Source organism: Ranitomeya imitator, chromosome 2 (genome assembly GCF_032444005.1).
Source record: "Ranitomeya imitator isolate aRanImi1 chromosome 2, aRanImi1.pri, whole genome shotgun sequence".
Lineage (NCBI taxonomy): Eukaryota > Metazoa > Chordata > Amphibia > Anura > Dendrobatidae > Ranitomeya > Ranitomeya imitator.
Window position 1 is genome coordinate 482,087,927 of NC_091283.1, and position 14,667 is coordinate 482,102,593.

General features: G+C 45.0%; 1 protein-coding gene across 1 annotated transcript in view; it reads left to right on the forward strand.

The window, feature by feature from the left end:
- Window positions 1–303: 303 nt before the first annotated feature.
- The window catches only part of ACE (angiotensin I converting enzyme), an 85,314-nt gene continuing 70,950 nt past the window's right edge, over window positions 304–14,667 (forward strand). Inside the window, exons 1-2 of the mRNA XM_069751360.1 lie at window positions 304–776; window positions 5,752–5,919. Of these exons, the coding sequence (XP_069607461.1) occupies window positions 516–776; window positions 5,752–5,919 (429 nt within the window). The 5' untranslated portion in view covers window positions 304–515. The remainder of the gene's footprint in view (window positions 777–5,751; window positions 5,920–14,667) is intronic.

The following is a 14,667-nucleotide window of genomic DNA, read 5'->3' on the forward strand; positions in this document are numbered from 1 at the left end:
ATTAAAACTGGATGTCTGCTGACGCTGTGTAACCTGTATTGTATAGGGTGACTGTTACATTCCGCAGTATGCATAGGTTCTCTAATAATGTACTGGATGATTATATACAGAATCTATAAAAGTGGATTATATAGTAAGTGTATATACTATGCATGGGGTCTCTGGTACTGATGGACTACATGTACCAGGTGACAGAGGTCCTGTCTCCACGTGTGGGCTGTGCTTGGTCAGGATGTAGCAGAGCTGTGTGTGTTCCCCCTGCAGAACATGGGCTCACTAGAAGGAGTGAAGATGTAGCTCCTTGTGAGGAGGGAGGAGACGGAGCGTCTGTCAGGAGGTGGATGAGGTGTGTGAAGGACTTTGGCTTCCTCCCTGTGAATTGTGACATTGCCTCTTCAGGATGGCGAGGGGCAGCCGTCTTATCTCTGGCAGGAGGTAGCACCAGAGGGCTGGCTTCTCCTTCTTTATAAAAGACCTTGTAACCAGTGAGTGTCTCTCGCTTCACCCACAGGGGGATGAAGGTGAATCTGGGACCACCTGGCTGGCCGAGCCTGGAGATGATGATCAGGACTCTTGTTTTGGGGCTGTTCCTGGTGGGCAGCACCTCAGCCCTGGACAGTGCCTGGCTGCCAAATGACAGTTATGGGACAGATGAAGCTGCTGCCCAACAGTTTGCCAGTGACTACAACCATACAGCGGAGCAAGTGCTGTACCTGAGTGTGGAAGCCAGCTGGACCTACAACACCAATCTAACGGACTACAACTCTGCCAAGCAGGTAAGGGGGCACCACTGCATGCCAGCTGCGGGGGGCTACCCACTGTGCCCAGGCTGACAGCTGGGAAAGTGTAAGGATTTACTAGTCAGTCACAGCTGTGAAGTTCTCAGGCTCTGCTGAGCCCATATTTCCTCCATTCTTCCATTAACTGGATCCCAGAGTGTAAGTTCACTATCGTCTTCCTCATAAATTATCTTCTATTTATTTTTTAAATGCTTGGTTCCGGCCATCTTTATAGTGGCATTGATTTTTATGTCAAAAAACAAAATCTGATTACAAAAAAAATCTACAGGGTTCTTTCCTGGAGCCCTACAGTAACCTTAATGTGAATATTTCGAGAGTTGGATCACAAATTGAGGCCATGTGCACACGCTGCGGATTCCGTTGCGGAATTTTCCGCAGCGGATTTGATTAAATCCGCAGTGCAAAAAGTACTGTTTGTTTTTTTTTTTTTTGTTTTTGTTTTTTTTGTGCGGTTTCCACTGCGGTTTTAGACACCTGCGGATTTTTAACATGGAGCAGGTGCCAAACCGCTGCAGATTCCGCACAAAGAATTGACATGCTGCGGAAAATAAACCGCAGCGTTTCCACGCGTTTTTTTTCCGCAGCATGTGCACAGCGGTTTTTGTTTTCCATAGGTTAACATTGTACTGTACACCGCATGGAAAACTGCTGCGGATCCGCAGCAAAAACCGCAACGTGTGCACATAGCCTAAAGGTCTGACTTGGAAACACACCGCTTCTTCCTGATCTCCCAGTAACACAATGGGAACCTTTGTTATCCAGCTATTTTATATATTCAAGATAAATGTAAAAAAATATATACATTTTGTGTCAATGCAACAATTGTTTAGCGCTGTAGTCCTGGAACCCCCTCAGAAGTGTATTAATGCCTGACCCCCACAGTCAGAATATCCATGCTGTGATTGTGCTTCAAGGTATTATGCGCACATCCTCCTCAAACCGCAGGGTTGAATTTCGGCTCTATGATCCAATTTTGCTTTGGGTCGGAGGATGCCAAAAATAACATGTAAATAGAAGAGGGGGAATTGAAAGAATTGCCTCTGGTAAAGAAAGCAGAACAATGTCAGGAGGAAGAACAATTAGGTTTGTTTGGATGGTTTGCGGAGTCTCTTTAAGGACACGTTCAGTATTTTACCTCAGAATGTGTAAGTCAAAACCAGGAGAGGAACAGAGAAAGTGTAACAAACACGTCACCACGTCTGTATTTATCACCCACTCCTGGTTCTGGATGTGAAATACTGAATGTGTGAACATGGGTTAAGTTTTCTAATGTGCAAGGTTCTCCGGTTCTGGGTAAAATTCGGATTATTTTAGGCCGGACGCATGCTGAGTACCATCCAATAGGGTTTTCAGCAGGATAGTTAAGTACCATCATTGTTGATGAGGCATCCTCATGGTATGTAAAGCTAAAATGATTTGATGCTTCTGAAATCCCCATGGATTTCACCCTGGAAGAGAACACGGCTTTATAGCTATGAAATCTGCGTGTTTTTGTTTTTCTGCTAGAGATTTTCTTTTCTACTGCAGAAGTTTGGCAGCTGCAAGGTTCAATGGGAAGTATCCCAGGGGTAGGTCAGAGTACATGTGCATCAAACTCTGCATAGTGTGATATCCACTGATCAAAATCAGCATGGCTATTTACGCTTTGGGATTTTAAGCCCATATGACTTAAATTTCACAGCAGATTTTTTTTTTTTTTTTTTTGTGTGCCAATTTTACAATTCTGTGTGGACTATCCACCAGCAGATCTGTCAACATATCCTTGGGAAACACTTATCAAAACAGATGTACTGTGTGTAACACAGGGATTTAAAAGAATGGCTGACATTTTAACCAGAAAGTGTCTTAAAAGCAAATCGGTCACCATGTTTTTGCTGCCTCACCTGACTGGCATTATCCAGACAGCTCCTGATTCCGGAGATGTCACTTAGCTGCTTGCTGCAGTGTTGGTAATATTGCTGTTTTTTCAGAAGGAGATGATCACTAGAGGACTTTAAACCTGCTACATGTAGTCCTCCATAATAATTACCTCTGTATAGCCCCACCACTGTCAGCTTTCTGACATGTAAAGTGTCCAGTTATGAAGAATCTATCAATGAAAGGGAGAAAGGCCTGCATGTAAGTCACCATAGGCTGCACATTGCTGATAGGCGTCCCACAAATACCAGGAAGACAAAAGCTAACATAGATAAAGAAAGCAATTAAGCATTAAATGCTATAGTATGTCCAGCTGTACAAGAAATGGGACCAAATGTGAAAAAATAAACATCAGGAAGAAGAAAAATGTGAAAATGAGCTGATTTTCCTGAGTAATGAGCGAAGAGCTGTAATCAGCAGAACGCAACGGCGATTAAACACTAATTGGGTGGAGAACGAGCACTGCTGCCGGAGAGGAGATAGCACAGTGCTAGGACTCTGGGGCAGGATTACAGATGTTTACAAGAAACTAAGATGCATATAGAGGATTAATGTGTGGGCAAAAATGCTTTAACCCCTTCTCACTGACAAAATGTATATTTACATCCTAGATATGATGACCATGCCTTAATCTGTTTACAACACCCCTGGGAGGTGCACAATGTTTAGTTCTTGCCATTTAACATGCTTTTATGTATATATTGCTCAACATAGTGACCTATTATCAGTCAAGCTGATTCTGGAGATATATAAAGTTCAGGTGCTTGGTGCACCCTTGGTGTGGCCAAACTGTTTAGTGCACCTTCCCATCTACTTATTCTATCTAGCTCTGCCAAGGGTGCACTTAGGACCTGTTTGGTTTGAGCAGTCTTTTTGTGCTGACAGACTCCATAATCGCTGGTTTTATTGTAGACAGATTAACGAGTTTACTAGGGAAAGCACATCCAGTTAAACTGTCATAAAACACTTTGAAAAATTGCAAGTTCATTGCTACAACGCAGAGAAGCCCCCCAAAATCTTGCGCCTTTTTAGTATCTTCATGCCGTTTTGTACTCTGTAAATCCTGAGACTAACATGCCATTTCTGAGAAGATGAATTCTGCACATCGGACTCAAGCAAAAATCTTCACTTAGACTTGTGTATGTGTGACACCAGTGATAATGAATTGGCCCAATGTAAAATCTCTCTAGGAAGGACGTCTGGTCTGCATTTGACTTCCTAAGCTGTGGCTAATCATAAATTTGGCACAACAGGATGCCATAGTGAAGGAGCCAAGGTTATTTATACTTGGTGTCTAGTCTGTGTGTGTGTGTGTGGGTCTTTCATGTAGGTCCTGGAGCGAACTACTTGTCTCCTAGTATGTCATGGGTCAAACTGTTAAGTAAATTTGCTGAGAAATACAAATTTTGAAAATTGGAGCAAGGTAACACATCACTCCAGCTTCTAGATTCGGTTACAGGTAAAGTCTTTTCGCTTATTGCTGAGTGTTTTCAATGCGGAGAAAGTTGCTGCCCAACACCTTGGATAGCTGCCTGCTTTCAGGAGAACAAAAGGATTGAATGTTGGAACTGAAAGTCTGGACACCCCACCCTACATCACATGAGCAGGTGATCCCACCAGAAAAAAAGGGGTTCGGTTCATTTCATTTTTATTCTAATTCGTAGCTGTGCTTTTAGACTATGGCTGATTGTAAATTTTTTTTTTTTTTTTTTTTTTTTTGTAGTGTGAAAAATTATATTTTCAGACACCAGAGTCAATGTTTCTCTTTGTGGAGAATGCCAAGTCTGTGAGGAGACTTTTAGGCCATGTAATGCTTCCCTGGGAGATTAAAAAAATAAAATAAAAATACAAATGGACTCTTCAGAGAGGGACAGGAACTCTAGCACCATCCTTATAAATCTGCCTGTCAATGGAGTTTCTAGTTAGTATAAGAAGCCAGTCATGTGGCAAGGTTCATAAAGGGTCAATATTGACTTGTAGGGCTTCTAAATCCAATTGGTGCCAGTCCTCTGCAGACACTATTTGCAGATCTGACTTTCTGATTTCATTCAGTGTATTTAAAATATCAGTCTTGGGGTATGTGCACACTTATCTGTGAGAGCTGCGGATTTGATAAATCCGCAGTGCAAAACCGCTGTGGATTTATCACTGTTTCTATTGCGGATTCCGCTGCGGGTTTACACCTGCTGTTTTCTATTGGAGCAGGTGTAATTGACATGCTGCGGAATGTAAACCGCTAAATTTCCTTTTTTTTTTTTTTTTTTTTCTTTTTTTGCAGCATGTGCACTGCAGATTTCGTTTCCCACAGGTTTATTCTACTGTAAACGTATGGGAAACCGCAACAAAATCCGCAGCGTGTGCACATACCCTTATATGGACCATTAGTGTAGTCCCATAATCTATCACTGCTCCACCTAAACCTGGACACTTGGTTTATGCCATCTCTTATCTGAGCAGTACACATTTGCATGATTTGATTGTTCAATGCCTTGGCCTATTCCTGAAGACTTTCCACTCAAATCTCATTGTGAGCTGTTACTCCGCAAGAGAAGTCATGGGGTACATTTACGCATACTGGTTTTGTGGCGCTTTCCACGACCATTCTAGGCAAACTTTTTTTTTTTTGGCCCTCCTGTTGGACACAAACCTCAACATCCATGTGGTCCATTTTAAACCCCAAATTTGGTGGGCTTGTGCATTATGCTATGTTCTGTAAAGGGCCAATATTTTTCTTGCTAATCAGGGTCCACTCCTGTACAAGTCTGAAGCGCACACTGAAAAAATCCAGAATAAACAATTTTCTGAAAATAAGCTTCTTCTAGTGTTGAGAAATCCATATATACCAGAGATGACTCTCACTGCTAGTTTTGGATGGGGCGTATAAGTGGACTGTCTGTGTGCACAATCTGGAATAATGATGGGTGTATTGATTTTTCACCCGTTTATATTGTAGGATTGCATGCATGTTTCAGTATCTTTGTTCTCATGAAGAAAAGTGACTTCTGAATATGTAATCAGATATTTTTCTTTTTAGGTGGAAGCTGCTGGTATAGAGCAGGAATTTAATTATGTTTGGGGAAAAAAAGCCAAGGAACTTTTCCTTAACACCTATGGCAATTTTACAGATCTTGAGTTGAAAAAAGTAATTGAATCTATCTGGACACTGGGCGTTGCTAACCTTGTGGAAAGCGAACGTAATCAGGTGAGTGCCACCCCATCATCTCCCACACATGACATCTGCAAGGCAAACATTTTTTGAAATGAACATTTCTAATTTTTCTATTGTGGACTTTTGTCGTTTTTTTTTTTTTTTTTTTTCTCTATTGACACTCTACAATATGCTTGAGGTCAGTTCAGCCACTATGTAAATGTATATAGGCATAGTTCAGAGACACTTCTATGTAAGGAGAAATTGGCACCCATGCCCAAACCACCTGTGAAACATGAGTTTTGTGGATATATTGTAACATCGCATTGGGCAGGGTAGTAGCCATTGGCTAGGCACTAGTCCCGCATGTTACATGAAGGTGTGGACTTTTGCTACACTCTTGCAGGCATCATGTAACTGATTACTTGAGTTGACCAGGACCAGATATTAAACCCTTCAATGAGGGAGACCACCAGTCAAAAGGTTTTACTGAACAAAAACTTGGTTGGGATTATGTACAGTAGATAGCAGGTACACAACTTCGAGCATTTTATTCAGAGTTCCAATTCCTTCCACTTTACTTGCTTGTTCTCAATCTTCACCACAGCCAAGCTCAGTTAGGAAGAGGAAGTGATAGTCTCAACTTGCAGTTCCACGTCTTCTTTCCTCTCTACCGGCCATAACAGCAATATAGATCCTTGCTTATCTTTCTCGGTCTCCCATGACAGCACTACGGAGAGAGGGGATCCGCCCTTCAGGGACAGGAAACCTACAGATAAAAGGGCGGTACCTCTCCCTCGCATCAGTTGGTTTCCTGTCCCTGAACAGGGAACCTCTTTCCGGTGGTACCTGTTATGAAGACCGATGGACCGGGACCGGGCGGTCGAGTTCCGGCAGCGAGGAGGCTCCTGCCGCGGCTTGTCCGGCTCCCGAAGCCGCCACCGCTGGAACCGAGGGGTTCTTCAGGGTGAGCGGAGGGAGAACACCGCCGATTCTGAAGAGAGGAAGGGGCGCTCGATCACCCGGAGCTCCTGTGCCGATAAGCGCACGCTCCGGGTGTACTAAGATGGCCGCCGCTCCGGAAATGCGGCAGGACTTCCGGGTCATCACCGCGCGCATGCGCGGTAGCTTCTCTTCTCCCTGGACGTGACGCAGGACCAGAAGTGTGGGGGAACGCCGAGCGAGGCAGCAGAGGTGGCGCCAAATACAAATAGGGAGATGGTGCACACACAGTTGTCGCACCATCTCCCTGTAAATCATGGAGGACAGCGATCCACAGGAGCTTCAGCCGAGGCAGCAGCACCATAAGAAGACGGACCCTAAGAGCGCCAGGAGTAGGTCCAGCAGCCGCTCTACACAGCGCAGCAGGTCTGCTGCGAAGACTAAATCACCTCCTCGGGAACCTTCTATTCCGGACCCAGGGCCCCCTCCAGAACCGGTACCTGCCTGCACGTCCGAATGGTGAGTGATCTTCGTGAATGTATATATTATAATAGGGCTCCCTCTTCTCCCTTAATAGGGAAAGAAGAAGTTGGAGAAAAGGAAAAACAAATCCTGCCCCATCTGTGACAAAGCTTTACCAGTAGCCTGGGACAAAAAGCTTTGTAAATCATGCATCCAGCGCGTGCTATGTGAGGAGACTCCCGACTTTGCATCCGAGTTAAAAAATATTATTAGATCTGAGGTTCAGAATGCTGTATCTTCCTCCAAAAAAGGGAAAGGTAAAGGAATCAGTACAATCTCACTCTGTCCGATCCTCGTCTGAAGACGCAGATTCGGACGATTCTGACTCCTCCCTATCCTCCTCCAAGGAAGATTCAGGCCGACATTGTTTTCCACTCGAGGAAGTGGATGCCTTAGTGAGAGCCGTTGGGGCTACCATGGGGGTGGAGGAGCCTAAATCTGACAAAACGGCCCAAGACGTAATGTTTGGTGGCTTGGGACAAAAAAAACGGAAAACCTTTCCTCTAAATCCCAATGTCCAATCCCTAATTAAAAAAGAATGGGAGAAACCAGATAGGAGAAACTCTTCAGTGCCCTCGCTTAAAAGGAAGTATCCCTTCGAAGATGACGCATCCACTTCTTGGGATAAGGCGCCAAAGTTGGATGTAGCTGTGGCAAAAGCCTCAAAAAAATTTGCGCTCCCGTTTGAGGACATGGGTACCCTCAGGGACCCCTTGGATAAGAAAGCAGACACATTCCTTAAAGGGGCATGGGAATCGGCTGGCGGTAGCTTGAGGCCTTCTGTTGCGGCTACCTGCACCTCCAGATCTCTGATGGTGTGGGTTGATCAATTAGAAAGTCAAATTAGAGACGGGCTACCCAGGAATAAATTACTGGATTCTATCCCTGCAATTAGAGCAGCAGCAGCATTCCTGGCGGACTCCTCAGCAGACTCCGTACGGTTAACATCTAAGGCCGCTGCTCTCTCCAACGCAGCCAGAAGAACATTATGGCTCAAAAGCTGGCCTGGAGATCTCCAGACAAAGCTAAAACTATGTTCTATTCCATGCGAAGGAAATTTTCTGTTTGGAGAAACCCTGGATGACATCCTCCAAAAAGCAGGAGACAAAAAGAAGGGGTTTCCAAATTTGGGCCCAGCCCCATTCAGGCAGTCCTTTCGGAATCGGAGATTTTTCCGCCGCAGACCCCCCCCAGGGAGCAGAATAAATGGGAAGAAGGGATAGAGGTTACCTCTTTGGCAATACCTCTTGCGACAAAAAACCCTCCAAATGACATTGTGCCTACGGTGGGGGGGGAAGACTCACATCATTCCTTCCCGCCTGGAAGAAAATATCCAACAACACCTGGATTCTAAACATAATACAGTACGGTCTAAAAATAGATTTTATTTCTTTTCCTCCCCGAAAGTATATAGAAACGAAAATAAGATCCTCGGTGGCAGAACAAGCAGCTTTAGAAAGAAATTATTTCCCTACTGCAAAAATCCGTAATTCAAGAAATCCCCCCTCAGGAAGTAGAAGGGTTTTTCTCCCCTCTTTTTTTAGTTCCAAAACCCGATGGGTCCTTTCGGACCATTATAAATCTAAAAAACCTGAACAAATACGTAAAAAATTACAAATTCAAAATGGAAACAATAAAGTCCACCATAAAAATCCTGTTTCCAAATTGCTATATGGTCGTGATAGACCTAACCGATGCATATTATCATGTGCCCATCCACAATCAATCTCAAAAATTCCTAAGGTTGGCAGTTTCCATAAAAGGACAATTAAGATTTTTCCAGTACAGAGCTCTTCCGTTCGGGATCTCTATAGCTCCCCGAATATTCACAAAAGTAATAGCAGAAATGATGGCCCACATAAGGGAACAAAATATATTAATAGTCCCTTACCTAGACGATTTTCTCATTGTAAGCAACTCGGCCCAAAGTTGCAAAGAACAGAGGGACCGGGGAATGACTATTTTGACGGACTTGGGGTGGCTCATAAACTTAAAAAAATCAAAGTTGGAACCCTGTCAAGTACAGGAGTTCCTAGGTCTGACATTAGACTCACGAGTCCAAGAATGTCGGCTTCCAAACCTCAAAAAAGACAGCATATTAGCTATGATAACGCGAACTTTTCACAATCCTTCCATGACTCTAAGGAGAGCAATGTCGCTACTAGGCTCTCTGTCCTCATGCCTACCAGCGATACCCTTCGCACAGTTCCACACAAGAGAACTTCAGTGGCACGTACTCGTATGGCAGTCAATACTAAAGGACAACTTGGAAGGTCAAATCACCCTGAATTCTTCAGTTATTCATTCCCTTCGTTGGTGGGGGGGAAACCCAAAACTTATCAAAGGGAGTTCCTTGGGTGACACAAATATCCCGGGTGATAACAACCGATGCGAGTCCCACAGGGTGGGGGGCTCACATGGGGGACAGAGTTGCTCAGGGAACCTGGTCAGTCCAGGAACTATCAGCATCCTCAAACCAAAAAGAACTTTGGGCAGCACTTCAAGCTCTTCTTTCTTTTCTGACCTATATTCGGGGACATCATGTCCGAATCTTTTCGGACAACAAAGTGACTGTAGCGTATATAAACCACCAGGGAGGAACAAGGTCTCGGGCACTCATGAGTTCTTCAGCCAAAATTTTCAACCTAGCGGAAGAAAATCTACTATCCCTCTCTGCGCTACATTCAGGGTTCAAACAACGAGAGAGCAGATTACCTGAGTCGGTCTCAGTTAAAACAAGGCGAATGGTCTCTAAACCAATCCATCTACGATCAGATCACAAAAATGTGGGGAGCACCGACAATAGATCTATTCGCCAATCACAAAAACAAAAAAGTGAACAAATTCTGCTCACTGAACCCGGTAGGGAATCCACAGGCTCTAGATGCCTTTATGATTCCGTGGACCCAAAAATTAACGTATGCCTTTCCTCCAACTATTCTGATCCCGGCAGTCATTCGGAAAGTCAGAGAGGACAAAACGAAAATGATCCTCATAGCCCCGTTCTGGCCAAAAAGGACGTGGTTCTCCTGGCTGAGGATGCTTTCGGTCTCGGACCCATGGGTCCTGCCGAATATACCAGACCTTCTACATCAAGGGCCGATCTTCCACCCACAGGAATCGAACTTACATTTGACAGCCTGGTTTTTGAACGGGGACTATTAAAAGAAAGGGGTTTCTCAGATAACTTAGTCACCACGTTGTTAAAAAGTAGAAAACCCATCACTACTAGAATATATGGGAAAACATGGAAAAAAATTCTGTCCGTCTCCAAAGTAAAAGTCCAAGATGGGCCCTCAATTCCTAAAATATTGGAGTTCCTACAAAAAGGTCTGGAACAGGAGTTGTCGGTTAGTACTCTTAAAGTACAAATAGCAGCTCTAGGAGCACTCTACAACCATAATATTGCGGCCAACCCATGGATAATTAGATTTGTTAAGGCGGTGACAAGATCAAAGCCAGACCTGGGCAAGATGCGGCCCGCGGGCCGTATCCGGCCCGCCTGATGATTTTAAACGGCCCGGCACCGCTCCAGCCGCCAGACGCTTCTGAGCAGCCCATGATTAAGATGGCCGCCGGAGTGCATTGGTCATTTGATTGCACCCTGCCATACCCACTGACTCCGCCCGCTGTGTGATGCGTTGATCACATGGGGCCCCATGTGATCTTGCATCGGCGGTCAGGGCGGCGGTCAGGGCGACGCTGGTGGGTGGGCGGGGCGGTGCTCACTGGCCGGCCCTGTACATCACATGCGTACGTCACTCCAGCACCGCGCGAGATGTGCTGCGGTGAAAGTTGCTGGCTGGCGGTCTCCTTCGGATGAGGGTGAGTATCCGCGCGGTCGGGGGGAGAGGGGGTCCCTGTGTTGCTGGGGTGTGTGAGGGAGGGGGACTACTACATGGGGCTACCGCGGCTATCACATACTGGGGGTGCAGGGCAGGGGGGATTGCTATCAGTGGGGATCATCTACAAGGGATGGCTACATTAAGGGATACTACATATTGGGCCCCAATATGTAGTATCCCTTAATGTAGCCATCCCTTGTAGGTGATCCCCACTGATGGCAATCCCCCCCTGCCCATAATTGGGGGCTACATGGAGAATACTACCTAAAGTGGGGGATATCACGTACTGGGGGGGAGGGGGAGGGGGAGGGGGCAGGAAGAATAATCTTTTGGCCGACAGTTATGATCCCTGATCTTCCCATTAAATCACCTGAAACACAAGTTATGGCGGACCAGCTTAGAGCCTATGTTATATAGGGGACGCTGCCATATAGTGCAGCCACCGGATACCCAGGGCGACAAGGGGGTGCAGGATACACGGGTGCAGGATACACAGAGAGACACAGGGGTGCAGGATACACAGAGAGACACAGGGGTGCAGAATACACAGGGTGACAATAATTGGGGGCTACATGGAGAATACTACCTAAAGTGGGGGATATCACATATTGGGGGGGCAGGGCAGGGGGGATTGCTATCAGTGGGGATCACCTACAGGGGATGGCTACATTAAGGGATACTACATATTGGGGGCTACATGGAGAATACTACCTAAAGTGGGGGATATCACATACTGGGGAGGGGGGAGTTTAACATACTGTTTATTAATGAAAAGATAGAATATGACAGATGTATACTATTGGGTAAAAATTGGTTAATTATATTAGTCCGGCCCTCTAAAACCATCCCAATTTCTCATGCGGCCCCATGGCAAAATTAATTGCCCACCCCTGATCAAAGCCATTAGTCGCTCAGAAAGTGCCCTCATGGGACTTAAATTTAGTCCTTTCGGCGTTAACGGGTCCTCCATTCGAACCCATAGAGACGATTCCCATAAAAACTCTATCACTTAAGACCATTCTCTTGGTAGCGTTAACATCCGCACGCAGAATAAGTGACATTCAAGCTTTATCCTCTAATCCACCCTTCACTAAAATATTAGATGATAGAGTCACTCTTAGACCTGACCCGGCCTATTTGCCAAAAGTGGCATCAAAATTCTATAGGTCACAAGAAGTCTCCCTGCCATCCTTTTGTCCAAACCCAAAAAATGAGAGAGAGCAGAACTTCCATAATCTAGACGTCAGAAGATGCCTAATCCAATATTTAGATTCCACCAGAGAGTATAGGAAGGAAGGCTCTCTGTTTGTCTGTTTCCAGGGTCCCAGAAAAGGATTTCGGGCATCCAAGGGTACTTTGGCGAGGTGGATAAAGGAGGCGATAGTCTTGGCATATTCATCCTCGGGGAATGAGATCCCAGATGGTATAAGAGCGCATTCCACAAGAGCAGTAGCTACCTCATGGGCTGAGAGGTCAGAGGTATCAATAGAGCAAATCTGTAAAGCGGCCACCTGGTCATCACCATCGACCTTTTTTAGACACTATAGATTAAATCTAGCCTCTGTGTCTGACTTAACCTTCGGACGAAGGGTTCTCGAGGCGGTGGTCCCTCCCTAAGCTTAGTCTCTGCAATTCTCTCCGTAGTGCTGTCATGGGAGACTGAGAAAGTCGTAGTTACTCACCGATAACGGTGTTTCTCGGAGCCCATGACATCACTCGCTTATTCCCTCCCATCACGTGTGCGGTGAGCACCTTTAATTACATATAATTTATATAGTGTATATAGTATGAGTATAGGCACGGGGTTCCTCTTTTAAGAAATGTTGTAATATGATTTTGTTTCTCTGTTGTAAACTAACCTGGAGGTCCTCCGCTGCTCTGTAAACCAACTGATGCGAGGGAGAGGTACCGCCATTTTATCTGTAGGTTTCCTGTCCCTGAAGGGCGGATCCCCTCTCTCCGTAGTGCTGTCATGGGCTCCGAGAAACACCGTTATCGGTGAGTAACTACGACTTTTCTGTCCATGATGCTCTGAAACTCTTGTTTTTGCCCATCCTCTCTAGTTTAAATTCTGTGCGGTACTGCAAGGTGTCCTTTTCTGGGACCCTTCTCCAATCACTCTGCCCTTCAGTCATCTCTCTCTTTCTACTACAATCCTTGCTATACTTTCACGTTGGGGATACCCCAATGATGCAGCACTGCTACAGGCTAGAACTTGGGGCCCAGTCAGTGCCTGGAGTAGACTGATCTGATGGTCTGTCCCTTCACCTCCCACTATAGTCCCAAACTATAACTCTAAGGGTATGTTCACACGTCTGGATTTTTAGCGTTTTTTTTGCGGAATTTCGCTATAAAAACGCTATAAATCCGCTAAAAAAAGCTAACATTATGCATCCTATCTTTTAGAATGCATTCCACATTTTTTGTGCATGTTAGCGTTTTTTTCCGCAAAAAGAACGGACATGCTCATTCTTTTCGCGGATTCCATGGCAAAAAGGACATTCAGGAAAAAAAAAAAACGCTAAAAATCCGCGCAAAAAACACGCAAATTCCACGAGAAATCCGCGCAGAAAAAAACGCGGATTTCTGGCAGAATTCTCAGGATTTTGTCAGGAAAAAAACCTGACGTGTGCACATACCCTAACTCTCCCTACTGTTGGACAATTGCAAAACAATGGGGAGACAAAGAGCGCAATAGGGTCTTATCCACATTACACAGAAGAGAATATACACCAAATTTGCTCACCTGGTTAGGATGAGATTAGAGCATATAGATAGCAGCTGCTGCAGATCCACAGGTCTTCACCGACCAGAGAAAATAATGTCTTCAAAGGGAGATTTGTAGTTAAAATTCTGCGCTGCCGCTAAGATGAATTTCAGGAGAGTATAGTTGATTCACAGTGGTTTTATTCAACGCGTTTCAGGGGTCTCATGCCCCCTTCATCAGGAAATACCACACAGAATATACAGGTATAAATAGTTTTGCTAAGAATGAACAAGTTTTTACGTAGAAATGCATGTTCCTTCACTTTAGCTTCCCCCCCTCCCTCCTTCTTCTGAAAATTCTAGTAGTACTTTTTTAAACAATTGAAGGAGGGCGGGGGAAGCACACAGTGAAGTTAATGACTCTTTAGGACAAAAACTGACTTGTCCTGAAGCACCTTCCTGGATCTGAGTTCACTATGCCTTGAAACACCTTCTGACAGCACCCAAAATGCAACACTGGCCAAATTGACAAAACTTTAACATTCACCTTTTATAGAAAAAAAAAAACACATTAACACATCACATATTAATAACCCTTGTGTTGCAGCAGCGTCTTAATCGCCATCCACCCCCTACCGATTTACCAGTGTGTAAGATGTGCACATATCATCAGGGTATGTTCCCACATACCCAGACGGATGATTAAATATGTCCACTTCCGCTACAGTAGGCTGATCACGAGTTGTCGTCTCCCCCCTTCCCCAGACACACTAAACACACGTACCCA